This window comes from Leuciscus leuciscus (genome assembly GCF_965113295.1).
Source record: "Leuciscus leuciscus genome assembly, chromosome: 3".
Taxonomy (NCBI): domain Eukaryota; kingdom Metazoa; phylum Chordata; class Actinopteri; order Cypriniformes; family Leuciscidae; genus Leuciscus; species Leuciscus leuciscus.
This window is the reverse complement of record NC_138727.1, coordinates 37,099,250-37,125,484: the sequence shown is the minus strand read 5'-3', so window position 1 is coordinate 37,125,484 and position 26,235 is coordinate 37,099,250. Positions and strand designations below refer to the sequence as shown.

General features: G+C 37.6%; 1 protein-coding gene across 6 annotated transcripts in view; it reads left to right on the top strand.

Annotated features, from left to right (window-relative positions):
- mcf2la (mcf.2 cell line derived transforming sequence-like a) overlaps window positions 1-26,235 on the top strand; it is a 78,654-nt gene that overhangs the window by 4,847 nt on the left and 47,572 nt on the right. The window contains exon 1 of one of the 6 annotated variants that reach the window (XM_082164708.1): window positions 1,333-1,792. The exons of 2 other annotated variants lie outside the window; for them this stretch is intronic. In XM_082164708.1, coding sequence (XP_082020834.1) covers window positions 1,630-1,792 — 163 coding nt within the window. In that variant the 5' untranslated portion in view covers window positions 1,333-1,629. Of the gene's footprint in view, window positions 1-1,332; window positions 1,793-16,868; window positions 17,668-26,235 lie in introns of those variants that run through there. 3 more of the 6 variants (XM_082164711.1, XM_082164709.1, XM_082164710.1) reach the window with 3 other exon arrangements.

Sequence of the window (26,235 nt, the reverse complement as noted above, 5' to 3'; positions counted from 1 at the left end):
ATGTTAAGAAAATGCTAAAGAATGCTAGAAACAGAAACATGTTTGCTACATCTGGCAATGCCTAGAAACATGTCATTTAACCAATGCTTTACTACAAAAAAACAACAAAAAAACATGGTTGATATAGTTAAACCATGGTAACCACAGATTAACCATGGTATTTGTAGTAAAACTGGTTGTACAAATGATATTCAATCCGCCAAAAAAACATGGTTACTTAACTTTTACCATAATAAAACCATGGTTAATTTTCATAATGTGTGGTCTGATGGTGTTTCTTAGTGATCTTATGAGGTCTAATTGGGTCTCAAAAGGATTTCAGGGACAGAACTGGTTTTTATATGGTTTCTTGGAAGTCTAATGGTCTGTTTGAGATTTTTTTTGTTGTACATCTGACAGTACAACCTTCAAATCTCAAGCTTTCTTTCAGACCATGCTTTGTCAAGCCAACATCAAATCATCGATCAAGTTTTTGTTTTATAGTACGGTAGATGTTTTTCCAGTGACATTATTTTTGATTGGCTCTAAAAAGCATTGATGTTCCAGCTCAGGTTAGCCACAAGCGGAAGCGTAAAATACAATACTAACAGCCTTTAATCTGCAATGTGTTTTATGATATTACATCATAATTTATACACTTTTACCTCTATTATCTCTGTATGTATTGGCTCTAAATACTGTAGAGTGTCTGAGGGTTGCTGTGGTAACGGGTTCTGTTGTCTTTCAAGAGGAGGCTGTTTTCTTCTGTAGGGTTACTTCCACCGTGGTAATAGGATGAAAACTAGAGGCCTAAATTACATGCTGTGGAGGCCTTTGCCCAAACCTTGGCAGGCGGGTTCTCCTTCTCTCCTCTTTTCTCTGTGTTCTCTGAAGACAGTGACAAGGGTGAAAGAGGGAGAGAATCAGAGCAAAGAGAGAATCAGAGCAAAGAGAGAAACAGAGAGAGAGAGAGGTCTATCTATCTATCTTTTGTCAGGTTTAGCTTACTTCTGGTCAGATTTGTTCAGAGTAGTCAACTACTCTCTCATTCCTAGTACCACAATTAACTCTCAGATTTGGTATTTAAGAATGATTTGTTTTATTTGTTTGTAGAGCATATGTTTTGAAAAGCTTCAAATTCATTTAGAGGTTTTGTTTCTGTTTAGAAAAAGTTAGTAAATTTGTCCCCTAAGTGGCGCACAAGAATGCTGGAGATTAGAGTCTACGTATGATTGTGTGTGTGAGTGTGTGTGTGTGTGTCCGTGTGTAATTAGCAGAGCAGAAGGGGATTTGTGCTAAAACTCTCCCTCCCCTCTCTTCCACTCTTCTTCTCTCCTCTGCAAGAATACGCGTGTTTATTGCGACAGCCTGCATGAATGCCGGGGTTGTTTCCTTACAAACAGGAGGTCCGAAATGCGTCTCTCTGCGGGTCCCATCTGACAGAGGAAGCCCTCTGAGACCAGGACTGCTGTAGTCTTCCCGGCATTCTCTCGGATCAGATCGTCCTGGCTTGGGATTTTATTGGTCTTGCTTAGTTCAGATCGCAGGACTGTTTTTAGCATTGGACCGAATGTGGATCAATCCGAATTGGTTTTGGGCTGGTTCAGGCTGAGCCGAGACCTGTTGAGACTGGTTTAGGGACCAGTTTAAATGTCTCTGAACGAGTTTCTTCAGGAGGGCCAGGACGCCCCACAGCGGATCCTGTCCCGACTGACCCAGCTCCTCTACAACCTATCGGCTACAGTCTTACAGGGAGTCCCCTTCTCTCCTTTCACAACCTTCAGCCGCAAGAGCTCCTGGAGGGACTGGAACGGTGAGAGAACTGAATATCAGTGTGTGCATGTGTGGCGTAGCTGCTTTCAGATGGTTTTGCTGAGGAAACAGGATGGAAATTGCTGACTGAGTCTGTTAGTTTGTGAATCATTCAGTTTTAGGACTATTCTTTATGACATTTATAGGAATAGTTCAAGCAAAAATTAAACTTCTGCCATCATTTACTCACCCTCATATCATTCCCATATCATGACTTTCTTCTGTGCAACTGCAGAATTTTTGAAGAATATACCAGTTGAACTTTTTCATGCAGTTTCAGTGAATGAGAACGGAAGCTTTCAGACTTAAAAAATGAAGCATTTAGGTTTTGAAGTATTTGTATTTGAAGCATTTAAATTTATGGCATTGAAGCCTGAAAGCTCCAGCCCGCCTCAGGCGCTGCCAAGCCAGATGGCAAGCGCAAGCGTCCCTGAGATGGGCCACCCAGTGATGGAGGAACGTGCTCTTCGGGAGATGGTGACCGAACCACTCCCTCCCCCGGAGGAGGGCCTGGTTCCGCCGCTGACTCCATGGAGTCCAGTGTGACCTTAATTTTCAAATAAAGAGCAAATTCCTCTGTTCCTGGGTCCCAAGAGGGCCAGACTGGAGGTGTGCGACCCTGTAAAGCCTTGCCACCCCCAGCCCCCTCTTGTATCGCCAGCCGGCAGCCAGGTGCGGTTCGAGGACCCGATTACGCCTTCTCATGCACCCCCTGCCGACCTGTGGAGACGGGTAAGTGTTGAACCTCACACTCAGACCCCACTTCGGGCCACCCTCGGGCCTTCCGAGTCGGGTCCCTGTCATCCACTTCGCTGCCCCACCCCGGGTACGTCTGTGGTGCCTCTGGTCCCCCCTGGCCCGGTTCGTGGAGGCCTGGAGAGTGCTTCCCAACTGGTCCAGCTGGCTCCTCCGCACCATCAGACTCGGCTATATGTTTTTATTGATTACGATTGCATGGAAATTATCTACATGCACATTTTTTCAAATATCTCCTTTAAAAAGAAAGCCACACAGGTATGGAATGCCATGAGGATGAGTAAATGATGAACAGAATGGATTAACTATTTCTTGAACATACTGTGACCCCAAAAAGTCTGATGAAAGGAAATGTATACATTTGAACTTTTAAGTCAGTTTAAGTGAATATTTGTCCATTTATTTGTGTGTGTGTGAAGTTGAAAGGTGGTTTCCTTGTGGGATTTCTCTCTCATCATTGAGATGCATGTGGATGGCCCATTGCCCAGATCACATTGACACACATCCTCTCTCTCTCTCTCTCTCTCTCTCTCTCGCTCAGACACTTCGTGCTAAAAGTTTTGTTTTCACAGTAAACCAATGTGCGTCTCAGCAGAGAGCTGAACTGGCATATTTAGGGAACACGCATGGCACAAGAGACGTATAAATATTGTAAAATAGCATATCATCTCAACTTCTCAAAAAAATAATCACACACATACCAACTCGTAACAAACTGAAGAAGTGCATTGCATTGCTTTGCATACAGAATACAGTGGACAGACTAGGCTATACACACTCAAAAACAAGGCATTGACAAGGACAGTTTATCTGCACTGGGGAACAGATGTCTGACATCCTGAAATGTGAGTAAATCTGATCTTAAGCTTCTCTGTGTCTGCTTCTTGCTCTTAATAGGATGCCGCTTAAGTCTCAGTGTGTCTGTGTGTATTTGCTCTTTGATGTTTGACTTTCTGTGTGTTTAATATGAAACGACTCCTAGCATCCTTGTGATGTTGTCACACTCTTTTGTTTCGTATCAGCGCTATGCAGATGAGTTTATTTTGAACTTCATTATTTGTTATATTCAGACACCACATCTTTTTAGACTGATCTCAGACAAGCTTTAGCATATAGTCTTCAAAGTCTTTTATAATTAGAATATGAAGTTTATACACCCCATCTAGCACCAGTTGTCCAATTTTCCAGTGATTGCCTGTGTGTATTGTTCTTTTAAGGCAAGCGCCACTATAACAATTGCTTATCCGTGTTATTTTAGTACCATTTTTGAGACAGTGTTAACATTTTTATTAATATTTTGAATTTGAATTATTCGTTTTTATATTTATATTTCCCATTTTAATTTTAGCAATCGTTTTTTTTTTTTTTTTTTTTATAGTTACTGTCTATATTGTTTCTATATAGTTTCATTTTTATTTCAGTTTAAGTTAAACTAAATTAAATGAGAAATGCTGCCCTGGCAACTAGCTAAAATAAAATAATTCTAAGATTTTTATATTTTATTTTATTTCAGTTAACATTTATTTTCTATTTCAAGTAATTAAAATGTTTTTTTTTATGGTTTTGGTTTTTGTTAACTATATAACCCTGTTGCTCATACTTAGAGTTTGAGGTATATTTGATGATCTGACATATTTTGCTCTACTTTTCTTTGTATAAATCATACCCACGTGGAGTTCTGCAACCTGCTGTATGTTGTAATGGTGTCTGGTAATGGTTAACTTCAGCTGCAGGTTTGAGCGGTTTGCGTGAGGTCAAAGTATAATGGACAGCGGTTAGAGTTGTGAAGTGGTGCTGGGTCCATTTACGTGTGTGTTTGTGTTTGCTGTGAGAAGTAAATCCTTATAGCCAGAAAATGGAAACGGTGTGCTGTTTCCTTCACAGACCTGGGAGGACACGAACCAGGTACACGCAGAGCCCACGATCAGGTACATGTGTTTGGTTCACCTCTGAGACCTTGAAATGACTTCTGAGGCTATGAGAAGTATTCTAACATGCTGAAACTCTACATACAAAACAACTAATAACTTTTAAATAACAAAATAACTTTAAAAATGGGACCTGTGGTTAAAAAATATGTAAGCAACATTTATGGTTTTAAATATTTAAATTATTTACTGTGAATTATTTTCACTTAAAAAAACGGTAAATTTTTAACAATATTTGACTTTAAAATGACATGGAATGTCCCATTAGATCTGATATAGTTTCTCACCTTATAGAGTAAGGGAACCTAACCAATTTTACCTAGTTTTTTTTTTACTGTATGATTTTTTTAAACAGATTTTTACTGTATGATTTTTAGAGGAAAAAACTGATACTATATTTCAAATGAAGGGCGGCACGAATGACGCGAATTAGGCGACGCGTTTGCCGTGAAAGCTCGATATTCGCCTCAATCGCGTCTTCCGCGCAAGTTGACAAATTTTTTAATCGTGCGCGCGGGTGATGCGAAAAACAAGAAACATCCCGCGAGTAATCTAGAGCGAGTAACGCGATGCGAATATACACTTAGCGTTTGCTGTGAACACACCATTAGAAGAGATCTCAAACTATCAAATCTATCCACATCTTAATTTGATTATTTTTAGATATTTGTTGACAGTTCTTCATTTGTACATTTAAACACTGCGCGCCTATAGACTGAACACGTAATAGCCGTGCGCATGACGTCACTGTTTTCACAAATTCTTTTTTATAGTTTACACGGAGACGATAACAGTATCGTTTTCAAAAGCTTGCACTTTGAAGCCCGTTTTCAAAAGTTTGCGTTTTCAGGCCCCCAAAACCACATTGTCGTGAAAAGGAATTACCCTGGAAATCCAGAGTTCTCGCGAGAGCACAATTTGAATTTGCTCAGTGTGTCACTCTGGCATTGAGTAATGATGCTCATTAACTATGCCCTTGTATCTGAGCTGCACCAATCACATCGGTGTATCTGATATAGGCGGGCCAGAGGCGAGCTAAACAGATGACGACAGCGCTGTGACGTCAAAGTCATTAGTAAACATTGCAAGATGGCTATGGATGGCTATACACCACCAGTTGTTTGAAACGGCTTTGGCCGCTACAATAAACGAGTTAGACTTGGCTTTTTACCTAAAAGAGGAACAGAAGACGGCGCTCAAATCGTTCTTTTGCAAGAAGGACGTTTTTGCTGTTTTGCCGACCGGATACGGCAAGAGTCTAATCTACCAGTTAGCTTCGCTGGTAGCTAAGCGTATGGGGCTTGTTGTGATTGGTCGTAGTGTTATCCAATTGCGTGCAGTGAGATTTTCAAAGGCATGCTTGGTGCGGCCCCTCGAGCTGGGCGATTTTCATTAGTCGATGCCAGACCATTAATCTTTCAGATTTTGGTCTGGATTTCCAGGCTATAAAGGAATGGCCTAAACGCATAAAACGTTTTTTGTTAAAAACAGTGTAGTGTAAACTGCACCCAAAGGAGCAACCAAAAATATTCTTTTGTGTTCTATTGAAAGTCTGATGATAATGCAAATGGATATGACATTGCCTCTCAAATCACAGATAAGAGACAGATGTGTAGTGTGTTTGTGATCAAGTGAGTAACTGTATGCGTGTGCAGAATGGCTTTGTTGTGGGGCGTTACCTGTGTTTTACATGGGCGTGATTATAAAACAGTGTCACGTTCCTGAATGCAGCACTCACACCTGAGAGAGATAGACACAGCGTCTCAGAGAGGGAGAGACAGACTGAGATATTTCAGGGAGGGAATATTTGCAATGTGAGGACAGACGGGATGTGACAGTAAAAGAGAGAATGACAGATTGAGACTAAGTGAAGGAGGTGAAATGATACTGATGGAGGAGACTGGGACGCAGCTCCGGCCCCCGGAGAACTGCAGGAGCTTGGTCAAGATCCCTTTAGAGGAAATGGAAAGTTTCTACAGGTTCATTGTTTCCTGCGATGAGCTGATCTGTAAGTTCCTCTTATGTCATGTGCTGAGAATATGAGAAGTGTTTGTGTGGCACTTTGTGGTTTTTCCCAGCACTTGTATAATGATGCATGATGTTGTTGGTAGTAATGTATCATGGGATGTTTTTAATGTGATAATGCATCTGTCATTTGAATATGTGCTAGTATCCGCATGGTTGTGTGATGATACGCTGTCAGGTTTAACAAGCTGAATGTATTTCACCTACAGGAATAGTTACCTAAAAATAAAAATTATTTATTTATTTACTAATCCTCATGTTGTTCCAATCCAGTATGCTGCTATAATATGCTACAAGTTTAAATCATTATTTTATAGCTTTTACCACAATGCTCCATATTAAGCAACAGTGTTATTTTAGTATTAATGATATACTGTTACAGTATTTTTTTTACTATTTTGAATTAGCTTTTATTCTTACATTTAATTTTTTATTTTATGTACTTTTGTCCTTTTAATTTGTTGTTTTATATTTAAATGTATTTTATTTTAGTAATTTTAGTACTTCAACATCAACTTTAAAAAATATTTATTCCATCTAATATTTATATTTTATTTTATTGCAGCTTTATTTCGATTAACAAGAAATGAATAGTTTTAGATTTAGTGTTAGTTAACAATAGCATGGTAACCTTGGCCTGTCAAGCTCCAAAAAAGGACAAAATAAACACAAAATTACATCACTTATTCCAAGTCCTCAAGTCACTGCCCCCATTTGACCCTCCCCTAAAGCTCTCATTTGTTTTCAGAATTTTAAAATGAAACGTCACATGGTTACCACCACACATGTGACAACCAGTGTCTTTTTGATGGCAATGATGTTAACGCACCATTTTACAGTTTTGATAGTCGATTTATGACCTTCTTTGGAGCTTGACAGCGGCGCAGCCCCTTGTGACGCAATTCTTCCAGTGTCCAAAATGTTTTCAGTGTTCCAACAGCATATGGACTTGGAATGACATGTAGCCTAAATGCCAAAAATGTTGGGTCAGCTGTCCCTTTAAAACTTACTAGGTCAACCAGAATTTATAAGAAATAACGTGTTTTTAGTTTGGTTAACTAGCTGTCCTTATCCATTGAAACATCTGACATTCCACTTGTCATGCGATTCCAAACGTTTGTAGACAGGATATTGTAATGAGATGCACCTGCTGCTGGCATGTTCCTCTGTGGGTGTGGTTCTTCTTCCAGCATGGGCTTCTCTCTGACTGTCTGTCTCTGTGCTGCTTAAGTGTTTTACATAACCTTTGCTTTGGGATAAAACCACGACCACAAACATCAAACAAGGAAAGACTGAGCTCTACTCTAACACACATGAACCACTGAAGCGGTAAGAGGATACAAGTCAAGAGCATGTCTTTATTTGCCAATGGGGTTGGTGAGGTTTGCTTATAGTGTTATGAGGACACAGGTCAGAAGGGAGGGTTGATCTTAAACTACTCTAGGTTTGGCCTACACTGTTTATTTTGGATCAGCTCACCTGGTTTATGAAGCCTCTGATAATCTACCTAGGTGAAACAGAGTCGGCCATTTTGGCTCTGAGTATCCTGCATGTGGCTGTAGGTTTCTGCTGTTTATGCCATTCAGGCTTGGGTGATTGTAGTGCTGATCACCAGAGACTGAAGCTATGGAGTCATCTCTCATGGGAGCACAGGCAGTGCAGTAACAAACTGCCTGTAAACACACTTTGTAGAGAGCTGCAGCAGCTATGCTTATACAAGACCATAAATTCAAGGTTGTTTTGTACCATTTTTAGACATGTATCTGTGATACAGATCAGTACTAATCCACTATACATTATAGTAAACAATGCATTGTAGTCTTGTGACCTCCTCTCTTTGATTTAGCTGTCAGTGTTTGAGCCATCAGCCTTTTCCTCATATTTGTTTGCTCTGAGTAAACTTCTGCCCTCTCTGAGTTCATATATACTCCGCAATACTTGTTTTATCGAAACAGCCAATGTTGTAGTGTACTGTATGTACTCAAGCAAATATCATATTGCGTGGGCTTTACTCTTTTCTGACACCAGCAGTGACATATCAAAAGCTGACTCAAATATGAGCATTAGAGCTATGAACTATTTCGAGAATTAAGAGATTGAAGCATTCACTATAGCGGTTTTCTATTTTTCCATCCATCCATATAGTTCTGTAGATTTGTGTGGACATATCACTCATCATTATCATTATTATATATAATTTACATACACACACACACACACACACACTCACACTCACACACACACACACACACACGTGTTTATCTATATTATTCAATCTATACAGGCTATAGCTGAAAGCATTATTAAATTAGAAAAAGTATTTAAAAAAATTTTTTGTTGAATTCTGCAGAAATCTACCGACCACTGCCCCCATTATCTCTTCTCGTCATCATTTTTCATTTGCTTTATGACCATCTCCCCTTTGGCTTTATTGTCAGTGTGTATTAGAGCCACTGGCCTCCGTATGGTTGCTACTCTTGCTGAATTCATACTTGTTTTGGAAGCCCGTGAAATAGTGTGTGTACTTAGGATTTTCAGAGACAGACATTGACTGTTTGCATGAATGTGTTTAGACGCATGAATGTTATTCAGTCATTTTAGAGGAAACCATTAAAATATATTTTTTAAAGAGTTGCATGTGGTTGATGAACCAACATTTTGCCACGATCAGCTGCTAATTATTTCTGCATTTGCTCAGGGGTTTTCCTCATAAGTGTGAAGTGTTGAATCATTTCCTCTTATTTGTATACCTATTATCAGTTTGGAACAAGAAGTTGGTCTGAAATTATAACTATTACAGTTGAATGGTATTAAGTTTAAAAAATAAATAAATACCTTTGTTTTATTGTACTTTACTGATCAATATATATCTGTATTTCTTTTCTTTTTTCTGTTTAACAACCCAGTCTTTTTACATACCTAAACACCCTATAAATATTATTAATTGTAGGGCAATTTTTACCCATTTCTTTCCCGTCTTTTATGTGGAGATCTCTATGTGTGGACTTCTGTATTGTTATTCTTTAGCTAATTTAATTATGCAAATTTTTACATGTGAAATAAGAAATGTATTTATTATTAAAAGGGATTGTTCACCCAAACAAATTGTCTTCATTTACTGACTTTCTTCTGCGAACACAAAAGAAGATATTTTGGACCCCATTGACTTTGATTGGAGACTAAAACACTGAGATTCTCTTCATAATATCTTCTTTTCTGTTCCGCAAAAGAAAGCTGGTCATAAAGGTTTAGAATGACATGAGAGTAAATAAATGATGACAATTAAAATTTGCCATGGATTCCTAAAGTTTTCCAGGTTTAGAAAAATCAGACGTATAAACACACACAGTATTTGCTAAAGTCTTACTGTTTGGTAAAACTGTGTAAAGTTAAACAGCCTGTAAGCATGGATAATTCAGACAGGGAATGGAGGATGAAGCAGAGGCCTAAACAGACTGTGATTCGGTTACAGTGTCTGTGCTGATTAAATCTGGACGATAAGGGGGTGTGGTGACATGAATGTCCCCCGAGTATAGCTAACCGCTACAGCTAACGGTCGTCCAGACATCAGAGAACGTGATGACTGTCCACACTGATGTAGGTTAATGATGGGAGATTGTCCCACAGGCATGACAGAATGTCCGGAGATAGAATGAATCAAGAAAAACAAATGAAACATTTAGACGAAATAAGAGAAAGCATAATCTCATTGGGAAACTATACTTAGTATGTTATTCAAAGGAAATGCCTGATCTTATGACAGCTTTTCATTGCTTTTCTCCTCATCTTTGGGATTTTACTTTAATTATAAAAAGGAAATTCCACTCTCTCCTTGTAGCTTCAGAGCCTGAAGAGGAAGTTCTTGCATCCTTCTTGTTGTTGTTTGTTGTTTTGTTATAAACCAGACATGTTGTCATAGTAATATCCTGTGGAGCCGTGGATGGTGTTGTATTCATGTCTCTGTGTGTTCCTGGGACTTACAACATGGTTGTTGTTTTTTGCAGGTGCTTGACAGAAAACTACCTTTTGTCTTTTGGGCTTATTTAAGCTTGTTTCCTGTTTCATTATAGGCTTGGTGATCAAAAGAGCAAGCACAAAATAAAACTGGTTTATCAGGGTTTTTCTGACCATTTTGGCATTTCGGACCAAGGTTTCATTTGTTAAAGGGGACCTATTATGCCCCTTTGCTTTTTTGGGGGGTCTACTAGAATAGTTTGAAGCGCTTCAAGTCTTCTGCTTCAAGTCTTTCATGCTTATTTTTCACGTATTTGCAGCTGTTGCAGCACCTCTTTTCCCAGTCTGTCAGTAACGCTCTGTTTTGTTCCTGTCTGAAGCCGCATCTTCTGAAAAGCTCAATGTGCTCTGATTGGTCGACTGGACCAGTGTGTTCTGATTGGATAATTGCTTCGAGTGTGTTTCGGAATTGTCACACCTATTAATGCGCTGTTAACCAACATGAACATTTTTATTAACTAATATTAACAATGGTTAATAAATGCTTTAAAAATAAATTGCTCATTGTTAGGTTATGTTTAAGGTTAAGTTTTTGCATTAACTAATGTTGTTAACAAATTGGAGCTTATTGTAAAATGTTACCAAAAGTATCTGTAATTTGTTGACAGATGTGTAAGAGTGTGCATTTCTTTTTCAATTGCTCTGCACATTTTATTTACTTACTATCCCCAAACTAACATCTACTGTATGTGTGTCAACAGACACGTGATTCCAGGAGCTGTTTGTGATTTGAAACTTGTTAATCTCATGAATCTGATCTTTGTTGTATTCTCAGTGAACTGAGGATTTGATTGGTTGCTGTTTGATCTTTAGATGTGCTGCTGTGACCAAACCCATGCAAATAGCCACCACAGCCTGCATGAGACTGATCACATGACCAGCCGTGTGTGTGTGTGTGTGTGTGCGCGCGTTTGTGTGTGTCTGACGTTTGCCAGCGACATCATCTGATAGGATGTTTTAATGTGTCGGATGATCATTGTGTTGAGCTGACATGAGTTGCACTCTCATTCTCGAGTGATTTGAAAATTCCCGCTTTCTGGTAAATTTGCAGTCATGCTCACACCAGCATTCGTTTCCCTCAAATCTGCTGATTGACTGTAATTAAGGATTGTTCCCTAAAGCTGCTAAGGAAATTTAGTTGGTTTTTTTAAAGCCTTCTGCCTTGAACTGCTTTAGATTCAGGTTGAGTTGAGCAATCTGGCTGTGTATCACTGGGGGAAAAAATATATATATTTCCACAGCAATACAAGAATTACAGGAAAACATCTATTATGAAAGACGATTTCCTCCTAAGATACAAAGAATCATGTGCTTTCCTAAAAGTGTCTCTGAGTAAAAAAAATGCATCCCTCCCTCCCTTGTGACTCAAATGAACACAAGAGTTCGTTTAAAAGAAGTTCTTAAACATGCACCTGAAATGCCACAATAAAGACTAATAAACTACGAGTCAGGAATCAGTTTACATGTAGAAATTGTAATAATATATTTATAATAAACAATAATACCAATAGTAATAATAAATAACAATAATGCTAATGCTAATAAATAGTAAGATTTAAATGCTTTTAAAAGCCTAACCAAAAATGTTATGGATGTTAGTATTGTTTTCATTGATTGATGTTTACGTCAATCAGATTGAACTATTTATAGCCAATTTACTGTTTTTCACTGAATAAGGTGACTAATTTTTTGTATAATTAATTAAAGCAGGGCTATGCAGTTTCGGGAATTTCTTCGTTGTATTCTCGCTTTTTGCTCGCAGGTTTCTCTATAGAGCTCCCCCTACAGCTTCGGAATAGATATTTGACAACACTGGCGACTCTCAGATACCAGAGGCTAATAGATCAACGACATCAAAGCAGATGGGACATTCTTTAAAACGTCGTCTTCATTTGGGTTCGAACAGCGTGAGGTAGCGCAATAATGACTGAATTTTAGCAGATTTTTTTGCCGTAAGCAATTCGTTACATCGCGAGACCTGATATCACGCGATACTGAACGCTGAACGCTGCGGCTGGCGACCCGCTGGCTCAAAGTTGCAAGGGTGGTTTTTCAGCTCACAGGTGCTTTGGGGGGTGCGAGACGACCACCATTCAACCCGAAAAAAGTCATGTAACTATTCCAATGACACCGAAGCTGTTCGGTTAAGGTAAAAAATTACTTAGTTCACCTTTGATAAAAAATTTAAAAAAACCTGAATGTTGATGAAATATAGTATTTTACTTTAATATAGATACTTTAAGATGTTTCCTTCCTACTAATAAAAATAATAATAAAAACCACTGTATTGTAATTTTTAAGGATATTAAGGTTAAAGGTTGAGCTTGTAGTTTTATATATTTATATATATATCTATATATATATAATATATATATTTAACACTCTTATCCATTGCCTTTTTTTTAAGTGAATTTGGCACTTGACAATCCCTTTCAAGTTCTTCATGTTTGCTATAGAGGCTTCTGATTGTTTTCCTGTAATGTAATATAGGATTAATGTTTATTAAAGGGGCTGGTCACCTTCACGAGGGCAAATATAATGTCAGTTAATCCATCATCAGACGCTTCCCTCCCTCTGATCACTGGATTTGTTGGATACGGTCTGTTACATAATTTACACACAATCTATCTAATCTTAGCAATAGCATATTTGAAGTATCGGTTTCATTTTCTGCTGAATTGCTCATGGAAACCAGTCTGCCAGAAACAGGATGTCTGACCAAAGTTGCAGAAACTCTGTTTTTCTCATTATAACTTCTGCAGTACTGTCGAATTATGAAGGACGGCCATATGTATCCTGTCCTGCTAGACTCTACATTTATCTGAATCAATAGGCCTTGAGTCTATTTTTCCTCCCATCCCACTGTATGTTCAGCAGACTGTTACTGTAGATATGAGATCAGACTCATCACAGGTCAATTTCAGATGGTTGCAGATTATATGCCTTGTTAAGAATAAGTTCAGCCAGGCAGGCATTAGGGCTGTGCAATTAATTGAATTTCGATTTTGGCTCCCAACGATCACCAAAATAGTACAATCGAGTAAAACGATTATTTTGCCATGTTATGTTTTGAAAGAACGCTCTAATTTTGTCTTGTGTTCTGAATGACACGCGCACATCCGCCCCTCCCGAAGCCATAAACTCTCTCAGCTTGAATGTGTAAACTGATAAGACTTAAAAAGATGTGAAAATGATCAACTTTAGTTACGATGCAATGCTGGCCCGATTGTGCAAGTGACAATTCCGTCATGTCCCGACTCCTAAACGGGAGAGTGTAGTTTCGACGCTTGCCTTGTCCAACCCATGTTGAGAGACGGAGAGCGAGAAGACGCAGCACCGCTGAACACTCACGCGGTTTGTGAAATTGCGTCTTGGAGAAAGTTTTAAAATTATTGATTTGATTTTATAATCTGTGTGGATTAGTTTAGGCTACTCATACAATCTACAAGCTAAAGTGAGTCAATGTTTGTGGGGGAATTTTCCGCATTATAAGTGGTAGACCTGCGGGAATTATTCAAATGCTCATTGAAGTATTATCTGTTATATTATTTATTTTAATAGTTCAAAAAGTACAATCAATGTTCAAATTGGGATTTTTTTTTTTTTTTAAGAATTGTTGAAAGGTGTCTTTTTAATAAATGCAACACGTTCCCAAAGTCATGTGAAAAAATCGTGTTACATAATCGTGATTTCAATACTGACCAAAATAATCGTGATTATGATTTTTTCCATAATCGAGCAGCCCTAGCAAGCATAGAGTTTGACTTCAGAAATAGCTGTTATTGCTAATATAACTGCTTATAATGCAGTTTGGTAAGCTGATATCATATGATGCCATTTCGATTGTGTGACTCTGATTGGCTAGTAATTTTGTTGAAGTAATTCCTAACCACATTAGAAAAAGGCTCATGTCATTCACCATCGTTTTGAGGCTCTCTTTTTTTTTTTAAGTATCGTTTCAGGCACCGTTCAGGCACCGGTACCGTTTTAAAAGTATCGATTTGGCACCGGTATCAAAAAAAAACAAAAAAACATACCCAACCCTACTTATTTGTATCGCTCTCACATTTAATCGATTCATTAAATTGTTTGGAATAATATGAGGTGCAGAATTTTAATGAGTCATGAACAATTCGATGAATAATTGGATCACATGATCAAACAAATCCAAACTCGTGCCATTTACTCTTTCAGTAATGTTTTCTGGGGTGTGGCAGAAGTAGTCTGAGAAGTTATTTGATTAAAAGTGATGGGTGTGTGAAGGGCAGTAAATTGAGTTTGATTCCTCTCAGAGAACAAACATTGAGGGCTCATTTCTCCTTTCAGTTTTATACCCTCACTTCCACATAAAACATGGAAATCCCGCTGTGCTTATCAACTAAATGTCTGCACTGACGTGTGAATATATATTTTTAATTATTATATTTTAAATTAGTGTATATTTTTATATGATCTGTTTTCTTTTGAATAAATGTTGTAATTTTGTCATGCGCTTTTTTAAACTTTTTTTATTTAACTTTTTTTTACTATTCAGGTTTAATTGATTGTTTGTTTTATTTGTTTACTAGTTAGATATTTGAGTGCTTCAACATTTCAACTTTTTTTCAGTTAGTTACCGAGCAAATAAAAATTTCTGATCTTTGTTTAATTTAAGTTTTGTTTATTTCAGCCTAATTTCAATTAACAAAAAGTTTTTTAAAAGTATGTTTTAGTTAATTACTGCTACATAATTATCAGACCCTCTTTAGTTTATGCAAGTTTAGAGTTCATTTAAGAATAATTTATTTAGAAATATACAAAATTAATGTTACAATATATAATCTATTATTAATTAATTATAATAATTAATAAGCTATCTTTATTTAAATGATTCTTCATAGTGTAAATTCGACTACACTATGCAGCCACTTGAGCAACAAAACAATGCCCTTTTTCACTTCCAGTTCGCTCTACAATTATTTTATACTCTGTTATTTAACGTTGCTGTTTATAAGTAGATTTACACTGAAGCCCAGAGGGTCTAGCTCACTGGCATAGTGTTACTGATAAGGCACAGAAAGGGACATTGTGTTTGTCTTTCTAAAAGTGAAAGCCAGCCTCTCTTAAATAATCTGTAGAGTGTGAGTGTCTCAGACGAGCATGGAGTGTGTATATATAGACGGACACAAGATCTAAGAGGAGAGAGCCAGGGGATTTCCAGCGAGAGTGCCTGAACTTGACCTACAATTTTAAGGTCCTCCTGTTGTATGTGGCCTATGACCTTCAGGCAATGAGAGAGCCTTGAGGTGAAGATTGCATATCACAAAAGTTACAGTGAAAGTATACCTTCCTAGATACACCTTTCTGTAAACGTATCTGTGACATTGTCTGAAAATAGCATGTAGCGCATTAAAATGCATGACATGGTGTCGTTGTTTAAGGAACCACAATGCTCTAAGAATAGAGTACTCACAAAAAACTCACACTGGAGAATACATTTAGTGAAGCTTTACTTTTCTAACATTGGCAGTCTTTGATATTGTTCTGCTAATTTATAGTAGCTTGTTTTCATGTGTCTGTCTCTCTCTCTCTCTCTCTCTCTCTCTCTCTCTCTCTCTCTCTCTCTCTCTCTCTCTCTCTCTCTCTCTCTCTCTCTCTCTCTCTGTGAAGGGTTTTGAGTTCTATCAAAGGCTTTGCAGAACTATAGAGCTGTTTAATTCACAGCAGCAGACTCTCTGCACAGACTCCAGCCACAAACGCGTGTGTGTGTGTCTCTCTCTTTCCCAGGCTATTTGTGAATACAGACTTACAGGGCCATTCACTGTGCTCTTATGGATTGCTTGCCGATCGCCCTGACACTACACTAAAGGTTTCTCATATAAAAGATGTTGAACTGTGTGTGTGGCACCCCTGCAGCTCCATATGTGAGGGGGAAAAAAAACATAAAAATATTGGTGGTTAATATATTGATTAGTTAACATTAACTAATAAATTATTAAAATCGGTTATATCTGTTAATATTATTTAATGGACCTGAGCTAACATGAACTAAGTTGTATTTGTATTAACTAATGTTAACAAATATTAATAAATACTATATAAAATGCATTGCTCATTTATAGTTAATGTTAGTTAATACATTAACATTAGGACCATACTGTAAAATGTTACCAATATATTATGGTAACATATTTGATATATAACAAGATAACATTAATTAATCAAGAGTTATTAAAAAGGGTTCATGTTGAATTAAAAAGTGATAAATTCAAGATGATTCAATTTTATTATTATTATAATTTCCTTCTTTATTTATGTGGATGGCAAAAACAGTAAAATAACAATAGTGCAAATTAGGTAAACAAACAAAATACAACAAATAAAATAAATATATTACATAAAATAAAATAAAAATACAACATTAAAAGGGATGGAATAAAGCTGACTAAATATGCCAATTACTGTAATGGCGATATGAAAATATTGAATGTATAGTAATGTTCTCTCTCATTCACTTGAATAGAGTAGACTAGAGTATCATCATAGATGATGAAGAAATGTAGACCGCTGTGATTTGTGTGCTCCGCCCCTCCGTCCAGCCCCAGTATTTTGATTGGCTGTCTATTATTAATCCACAGGTCCCTGGCAGCGCAACAAACAGAGAAAACTGCTCTCGCTCCCCCATCGCTCCCTCTCTCCCTCAAACCTGTTAGCGGCAGGACGATTAGAGAGTGTGTGTGCGTATGTAAGAGCTTATCCTCTCCCCCCCAACCAAACACACACACACACACACACACACACACACCAGGTCTCTACAGAATTGCGTTCTGGTTTGTTTAAACGGCTGCCCTGGGGCTTTTTCTCCCTTTATCTCCACCGTCTGTTGCTTCCACCTGTGTGTGTGTGTGTGAGGGGTGTAACCTGATGCCGGTGGAGTTCGTGTGTCTGCCTGTCCGTGTCTGTTGGGAGATGAGGATATGTGAAGTGCGTTGACGGACAGTTTAGCCTGGGTAATGCGCGGCTGCTTGCGTGAGGATGAAGCCCCAGAGATAGAGGCACCTGAGGCAGGAGGGTGACCGGGAAAGGTGCACTCTGAGCGGGATGGAACTCAACCGAGTGTCCCTGCTCTGTCAGGACATTACCAGACTATGGCTGCAACTGAAAGTGATGACAGGTAGGGGACTGAACTGGTCATTTTATCTGTATAAATTGGGTAAATATATTGAAGCTGTCCAGACGTGTCCTGTGTGAAGTGCTCTTTTGTTTTCGGGTTTGTCTGGTGTTTTTATTTTCGTGTGGAATTTATTCAGCTTTATAGACTTCAGTATGGTTGAGATATTAACTTTAAGATGGAGTTTAGGAACCTTTTGGGTTAAAACATCCCTGCTTTGTGTATGTTTACATATTTCACTTGTACACTGTAAAAAATAAGTTGCTGCCTTAATTTTAAGTTCAACCAACTTGGATGTTTAAGTCATTTCAACTTAAATTACATTAAACTGACTTAAAAAAAAGTTGAATCTTGTATAACTTCTAAAAAAAAGTGAATTCTTAACTTATTTTGATGAGTTAAAGTAATGTAAAAACATATGTTGTCATAACTTGTTGATCATATAATTTTTTACAATATATCAGATTTTTTAAAGCCTTTTATTATGCTCATCAAAGCTGCTTTTATTTGTGAACCATTACACTTTTTACAATTCAACATAAGTTTTCTATTGAGTAGACTTATATTTATCACACTCTTCTTGTTCACTTTGTAAACAGTGCCTTGATCTGAAGGTTATTTGTTCAACTTTCCCACAATTCATTGACTGGCAAGTTAAATTGCGACCCTGAATTTGAACGTAAACTCCCCCTCCCTCGCTCTGTTTTTTGCTCTCAGATCGTGAGAATCATATTGTTTGTTGGTCAACGGTTTGTAACAGTTTCACCCATGCTCATTGGCTCTGGCCATCTGGGTAACTTTTGGCACTGGTCTGGGTTTTTGCCAACTTTCAGAACCCACTTGGACTGGCACCAGAAGTGTTGTTTTACATTCAAAGCTTTGCTTCAAGCCTGTCAATATACACAGTGGTGATAATGGTTTTGTATTACTTTAGCTTTAAACACTCATCATGGACAAAATTTCACTGAGTATGCAAGTAATGGAAAATATTTGCTTGTTGAATCTAGACTGGCGTGCTTTCAATGTAACCATGACCTCAGGCTATATAAGAAATGTAAGTTGAGTTTAATTTAGCGTGAATGGAAATGTTGTGGCATATCAAGTCATGTTAGATGCTGAATCAAATGCTGAAATAGGTTTTATTTAGCAGAGTTGTTGAAGAAAACAAGAGCGGCTTTAATAAGGGAAATGTCAAACCAGAACACAGATACCTGGTGCAGGGTGTATATTTTTTTTACCATTTATAGGGTGGCGTCCAAGAACACACTGTGTGTTTGCCATAAAGAGTATGTGGGGTGTGACTGTCTCTATTATATTTGAGTCGTTTCTGTTCTTTCTAGAGAGTGTGTATTTGATCCACTATAAGATAATATGTGCTCTTTCATGATTTTAACTGGGAACATGATTTGAATTGTGTTTGCCTAGGCAAAAGTCATGGTCACGATGCTAGGGTGTTGTGGAGAAATGCCAGGGCATTCCTGAGCAGTTGCTAAGGTGAAAGGTTTTCAGTATGTTGCTCTGCATTTGCTCCTTCAATGTGTATATGTATATTTTATAATCCACCAGACGAAAAGTCACTTTCTAAGTAATAGCGCCTGTCTTTTCAACAAGTCCAACACTTTGAGAAATCTTTTTTTGAAGTCTTTTTTTTTTCACCAAGACTGCATAAAATACAATAAAACAGTAATATTGTGAAATATTGTTGCAGATTAAAATAACTGTTTTCTATTTTAATATATTTTAATGCAAAGCTGAATTTTCAGCATCATTACTCCAGTCTTCAGTGTCACATGATCCTTCAGAAATCATTCTAATATGATGATTTATTGCTCAAGAAACGTTTCTTATTATAATCAATGTTGAAACAGCTGTGCTGCTTTATATTTTTAGGGAAACTGTCTGTGATAAATTAGTTTTTTTGTTTGTTCAAGATTCTTTACTGTCACTTTTGATCAATATTAATTAAATAACTTTTAAATGGTACAGTAGACTTAATAGTACGACCAACCATAATAGTGATGCTTGCAAACATGTCTGAATTCTCCTTTTTTACAAGTTACCGACGGTTGTATTTTCTCACTGTTCTGGTTGACTGCACAGGGCTTGTCATGACAATTTTTCTCACTATGATTACTTAGTAACCATCTGTCTATATACGTCCAGTATGGTTGTTACGTGTGTGGCCAACTACAGTGGTTTTGCTGGGTCCAAGTCTAGAAACTTTTAACTCTCCAATATCATCACCGAGAGAGAAAATAGAAAATTGTAAAATCATACCCCGTAATCAGTAACATTCTGCATTTATTTACTGCTGAGATTTTTTTAAAGACACTTTTACAGACAGTGTGACCGAATTTTATTTTTGTTCAGTTTGGATCACAAAGATCTGATATACATTCAATTACATTGTTAAAAGGATGAGCATTGGAATGTAGAAAATTTGACCCATTTGCTGCCCAATTGTTATTGGTGTAGGGGTGTGTGTGTGTGTGCTGATTCCTATCCTTCCAGCCTGGCAGATGGAGACTCTGTAAAGTGCAGCAATAATGCCAAATGTTAGTGCATGAATTCTTCTGTCTGCTGTCTTGAACACACATCTGACAGCACAGACGCAGCTGCCCTTTTTGTTAGCAGTTGGTGTGAATATATAATTGATACAGCATTGTTCACATTTGTCCATGCAGCTGGAGTCAGACCACATGTCTGCATACTGTACGTCATTACACACACACAGACACATGGTTACAGTGCCCTCATGACACTCAACCATGTGCAATGTTAATGGCTTATGTGGGACATCATTCGTTAAGTTGTTTGTGTATGTTGTGAAATAAATAATGAGCTGGTTTGTAGTTTTGCGTGCTGAAGATTAGAGATGCAGTCGGTGTATGTGCGTAATGATACTGCTGTCCTCTGTAGAGCTGCTTTATAGCTGAATTGTAAATTGAATTTGTTTCATAATTGAAAAACTGTAACATTGTAACACTGTTATTGAACTAATTAAATCAACATTGAACTGAATTGAGCTGAATAACGACAATTGTCTTCTGTAGAGCAGCTGAAATTGACGTAATTTCATGGTGTAATTGATCAATTTGGCAACAAAATTATTTTGCTGTTTATTTCTGTAAAGCTGCTTTCAAACTATTTGTATTGTATAAAGCACTATATATGTGGTTAAGGATCTGAACTGTGCAAATACAAATTGATGTTTGATCCCAGAATCTGAATTAATTATATCAAAGCGATAGTTCACCCAAAAATAAAAATTCTAAACCTGTATGACTGACTTTATTCTGTGGGGCTCAACAGAAGATAGAAGTGTATTTGTCCACATAATGAAAGTTAATGCATGAGGTTGAAAACAACATTGGACCACATTAGTGCTTTTCACACTGCGCTTAACCCCGGGTTATCACCGCTTTTAACCCCGGGTAAAGGAACGTTTCACACTTGTAATTTAGAAGCAGGATTAGCACCGCTTTTTACCCAGGGTTATGAAACCGTGCCAAACTTGTTAAAATGTTAAAGCTAGACGCTTAGTAACAGTCAACCAATTACGGACATATGTGCATGCTTTGTACAGTCACGGAAACACTGCGCATTGTATAATTACAGTAAATTCAGCGTTTGAAAGGAAAAATGTCAAATGCTGACAGAAAATGCGATATGCGTTTCATTCTTACCTTTATAGTCCGAAATGTCCATTCAGTAAACTCGATAATACTGTCGACAATGCTAGTGCTTTTATGTAAACAGGTCGCGTGCTGCGTTCATCCAATCAATGACACTAACCCTGCAAATAAGAACGTTAATCCAGGGTTTAGGAATGTACATTACTTATGAATACCCAGTATTAATTGTTAACCCCGGGTAAATTATGACCAGTGTGAAACGTGAAGCAAGATAACCCAGGATTCCGTTTAGCAGGGGTTTAGAATGACCCTGGGTTAACTATTTCAAAAAGCCCTATGACTTATGGACAAAAGAAAACACTGATTCCTTATTTTCAAAATGCGTTTCTTTGTGTTCCACAGAATAAAGTTAGTTCTATTTCAAAGTTATACGTTTTAAATAATATTAGGGACTAAATGATGACAGAAGTTTTCTTTTTATAATCATCCCTTTGTCGTATGGCTTACAAGAAGAGTTACCCAAAGATGGTAATAGACCATGGGTGAACTACTCCTTTAAGTGATTAATATCATGTAATGTGGTTCAATATGTTAACTGTTGTATTAGCCACCGTGATGTAATGGTTTCTGTATTGCACTCCCGTGTATTTTACTGTGGCCTGGTTTCTTTATAGTTCAGACAGGCTCGGACAAGACACTGCCAAAGAGGTCTTTAACAAAAACTGCAATATGCATTTAACCTGGGCTGCTTGTACAGACATGAAGAACAAAGAGGATGTTTGCCTTGCATGTGTGTGTTTGTCAGTATGTGTCTTGTTTTTCCATCTGAGCTGTTAGTGTAATACTTAGGTTTTTAAGCCACTATACCCAACACTTGCCTGTAAATAATGCAGAGAGTGAACACAACCTCAGAGACACGGAAAACATGCTGTCCTTGTTCTCCTGCACCAGGAAACAGAGTTCCAAGAGAGGTGAGATCTTGAGGCTCACGAATGCTCATTTTTATAGCTGAATTTTACGCAATCGTGAATAATTTGGAGGACTTAATAATAATTAGGTGGAGAGCATCAGGATGTTTGACAGATAATAAGACCCGTGTCGTGTTTAATATATTACAATTGTTTTAATAATCAAATTAAGGCTCCATATCAACATCATATCAAATTATTAAATTATATTATTAAATTGTATTTTATTATTAAATCTAACATTCCTTTTTAAATGTATTTACAGTTTTTTTACTGTTCTGGGGGGGGGGGGTTGTGCACATTTAGCAAATTGTCAAAATGCAACACTTTTCCTTCAATTGTGATGCATGTATAAATACACTTTTTACCCATAAATTACCCACATGTCATAGTATAGCTTGTATGTCATTGCATGCACACTATGTCAGAAGATAAAGACTTAAAAATAAAGATAAAGACAAAAAATAGCACTTCCAAACATAAAAAAAAATCCTTTACAAAAGGAAGAAAGGGTGTAGAGTTACATTCAAGCTATTTTTAGGCATGAACAAAAAGAAATTCACAGGAAAACATGTTTAAATATGTAATTTTGGTGATTTAAATATGAGTTTTTAAGGGCTAAAATTGACTACAGGGGGACTTTAAGTAACGCAGTACTTTAAATGTAATGCATAATATTGAACAATGCTTTCTGTGGTTCTACTTTTGTCAGCTAACACAATCATTTAACAAAAGACATCTATCAGTTCCCTGAGATGAATATGGGTCTTTCATAACTGGGATCTTTTAGGTTACAGTCCAAACCCAGATCTTCAATCACATTGAAGTAGCGGTCACGGCTCAACCCATCCGAGTGGCATTAAATATGTAAGGCCTTGTAAAGAATACTCGTCTATCCGTTGAAAGGCATTAAAATGAGAGCGTCTGCCCTTCCCCCGGTTCTTGTGAATCCCAGCACCCTGTGCTCCGGCGTTGAATCGCTTTGTCAATGTGCGGTTGGCGTTCTTGGCGACTGCGCAGGGTCCTGGGCCGTTTCTATAGCCTGGTATTGCTGCTTTGGTTTTTGCGGATATGTGAGAGGATGTTTTGTATTGAGCGGAGGCTCTGTGCCGTATCTTTGTTGATTAAACACCAAGAGATGAGATGGTGAATGAAACGTTGGACTTTGCTCAAGCTTCTTTCTCATGAGCCCATCTGAGGCGACAGCAAGACTGAACGTGCCCCCCTCTATCTCAATGGCTATTGTTTAACAGAAGCAATGGGATAAATGTAAATGAAAGACCACATCCGGTTATTGGATTGAGGATAACATCACAAACTGACTTCTTTATTAGAAGTTCTTTTTTTCGTACAGACTGTCTTGATGAGATCATTTAGAATTTGGCCCAAATATTTAATACTTTTTCTTTCAAATCTGTCATTTTATTTTAATGAATTCCAACAATGCAATGTTGTGAGAACATGAATAAGACAGTCGACGGGCCAGGGCTGCATCATCACGAAAGTTTAAGCCTCAACTCAATTCGTTACTTGCGCGCCGTGTGGGTAGTTGTGTGTAGCCTACTCAAAGATCCGTAGCACGCGCGCAGAAAGAAGCTTCACAGAAAGCGTGCCAATACTGAATTTAGCTCTGTTTCACACCTCCTTGCGCTTGAATGGACAAATAAAAAATAAAATAAAAAAAGCCTGTCTCTACGAGTATCTTCTTAAACAGTAGAGAAAAACAACGCATGTGTGTCAGTATATTGGATCCATGAATTCGCTCTCAAAATGACAGCATCCTAATAATCCTGCTGTTGTCTGCATTTTTAATATTAATCGAACAAAGAAAAGATCACTCACTGCTCTTGACTGAATAACTTTTGTAACTTTAAGGATTATTCTATGTTTAATTTACAGTGAACTTTACCGTGAAGACTATCCAGTGTTATTGTACACTTGATTACTTTATTCAATGTCTCTATTTGAAAACTACTGTTACTTGTCTTTAAAAATGTTTTACATTTATATTAGTTAGTAGTTTTAGCTGTGGTATCAAAATTGGAATAGAGAATTATGAATTTTGACTGGTATCTAAAATGTTGGTGTCTCTTTCATGCCCAGTAAAAAATAGGTAGCAGTCTTTGCTGCCACTTTAGATCAATTTAATGCATCCTTGCTGAATAAAAGTATTAATTTCTTCAAAATCTTACTGACCCCAAACTTTTGAATGATTGTGTGTGTGTATATGAAATATATATGATTTGTATAATTCCACATGAATATTTATTTATTCTGTTTGCTGTTTTAAAACGGTAAAAACATTTTTTTTTTAAAAAGCCTTTGAGTTTGTGCTGTAATGTGAATATTTTCGCAGATGAAGGAGTTGCTGGCATTCCTCTGTGTCTATGTCATGTGTCCCGTAGCCGTGACTACATTCACAATGTAACAGCCTCTTATACCTAATTGCTTAAATGTATAATAGTGTTTGGAATACAATCCAATTTGGAGAACAGAGGAACTTGTCATGGAGTACTTGGCCATAAAATCCCTTGACCTGTTATTTTTAAGCAGGTCTATTTTTATATGTTCTCTCCCATCAGATTTTGTCTTTGTGATGTTGCACAACCTGTAGAATGAACCCTAATAGCCTGAAGCAACAAGTGATGAATCTATGAGATGAACTTTGAGTATGGATGTACTGACGCAAAGGCTTGCACTGAATTACGACCACGTCAAAGAAAAGCAAGGCATTAGGGGCTTTTTCACATTTTTTTCATAGTTGCTCCAACTAATTGATGTACCCACTTTTTGATGTTCGCACCGCAGGAACTGGATATTATTTTGGTTATAGTAACACCTTTTGGGAGAGGGCCTAAATAAGCTCCTCCGTCAGAGTAGGATCTAACTCAGCACAATAGGAACTACCAGTGACACAAGTGTACTGTGTGATGATTGGCCGAACGCATGCCACATGAAACACTGGCACCCACCATTTTTAAAAAAGCTGTGTAAACAGTTTACATACATACTCCAGGAACTAACTCCACGAACATGGAAAACCATGATAGATGGACTGAGGCCAAAGTCCAGGCACTTCAGTTGTTGACATTGTTGAATGACACGCTTGTATGTCTATGTGGTGTTTTTAATATGCTTAAGCCGAACCATGTGCAAATCAATAAGTCAAAACCATTGCTGAGTATTTTCTCCTTAAAACTGCAGTGAACCAAAGACAGTCTCAAAAACGCGGTTTGAAATCGCTGGTGTTTCTGACGTCACAAACTAGCTTGTAACCAATCACGTCAACATGTGATTGTCAATGAGTGGATCTCTGAGCTGGTGTGAGTGAGTGGAGGCGGGGCTAATTTGCATTTCCATAGAACCGCGTATACTAAATGAGGCAAGGGTGTAGAGTTACATTCAAGCTATTTTAAGGCATGAAGAATTTTTTTAAAGGAAAAAACTTTTAAATATGTCATTTTGGTGATCAAAGATGAGTTTTTAAGGAATACAATTATTGACTACAGGGGGACTTTAAATGACCTATTTAAAGTCCCAATAATAAATACAAATATGGCTGAAAAGCCCCTATTATTATCTTTGTTGGTCATGACTTCTCTTCTGCTCATCTGTGCCAATCTTTCAGTGCCAGAATCTTCTTGTAACCTCTCTAGCTCAGGTTGAACCTGGGCTTTGGCGGCTGATCTGAGACTAGCAATCCCTGTAACATCTTAATCTGAATGTGGTCTGCAATCTGTGCAACAAGCCAGACTTCCGGCATCTACAGTTACTATTCTCAAGCGTGAGCCCCGTCTGTTACACCAGGGTAGATCCCATTAAGGATTGACAGCTTTCTCTTTATCCTTAAGCATCTTTCCATTGCTGTATGAATGGAGCGGTGGGAAAGGAAAGGGGAGATAGTTCAGTTTGAGTAGAGCATGTTATTATTGACACTGAGGGGGCTGAACTTTGAAGTTCAAGGGACT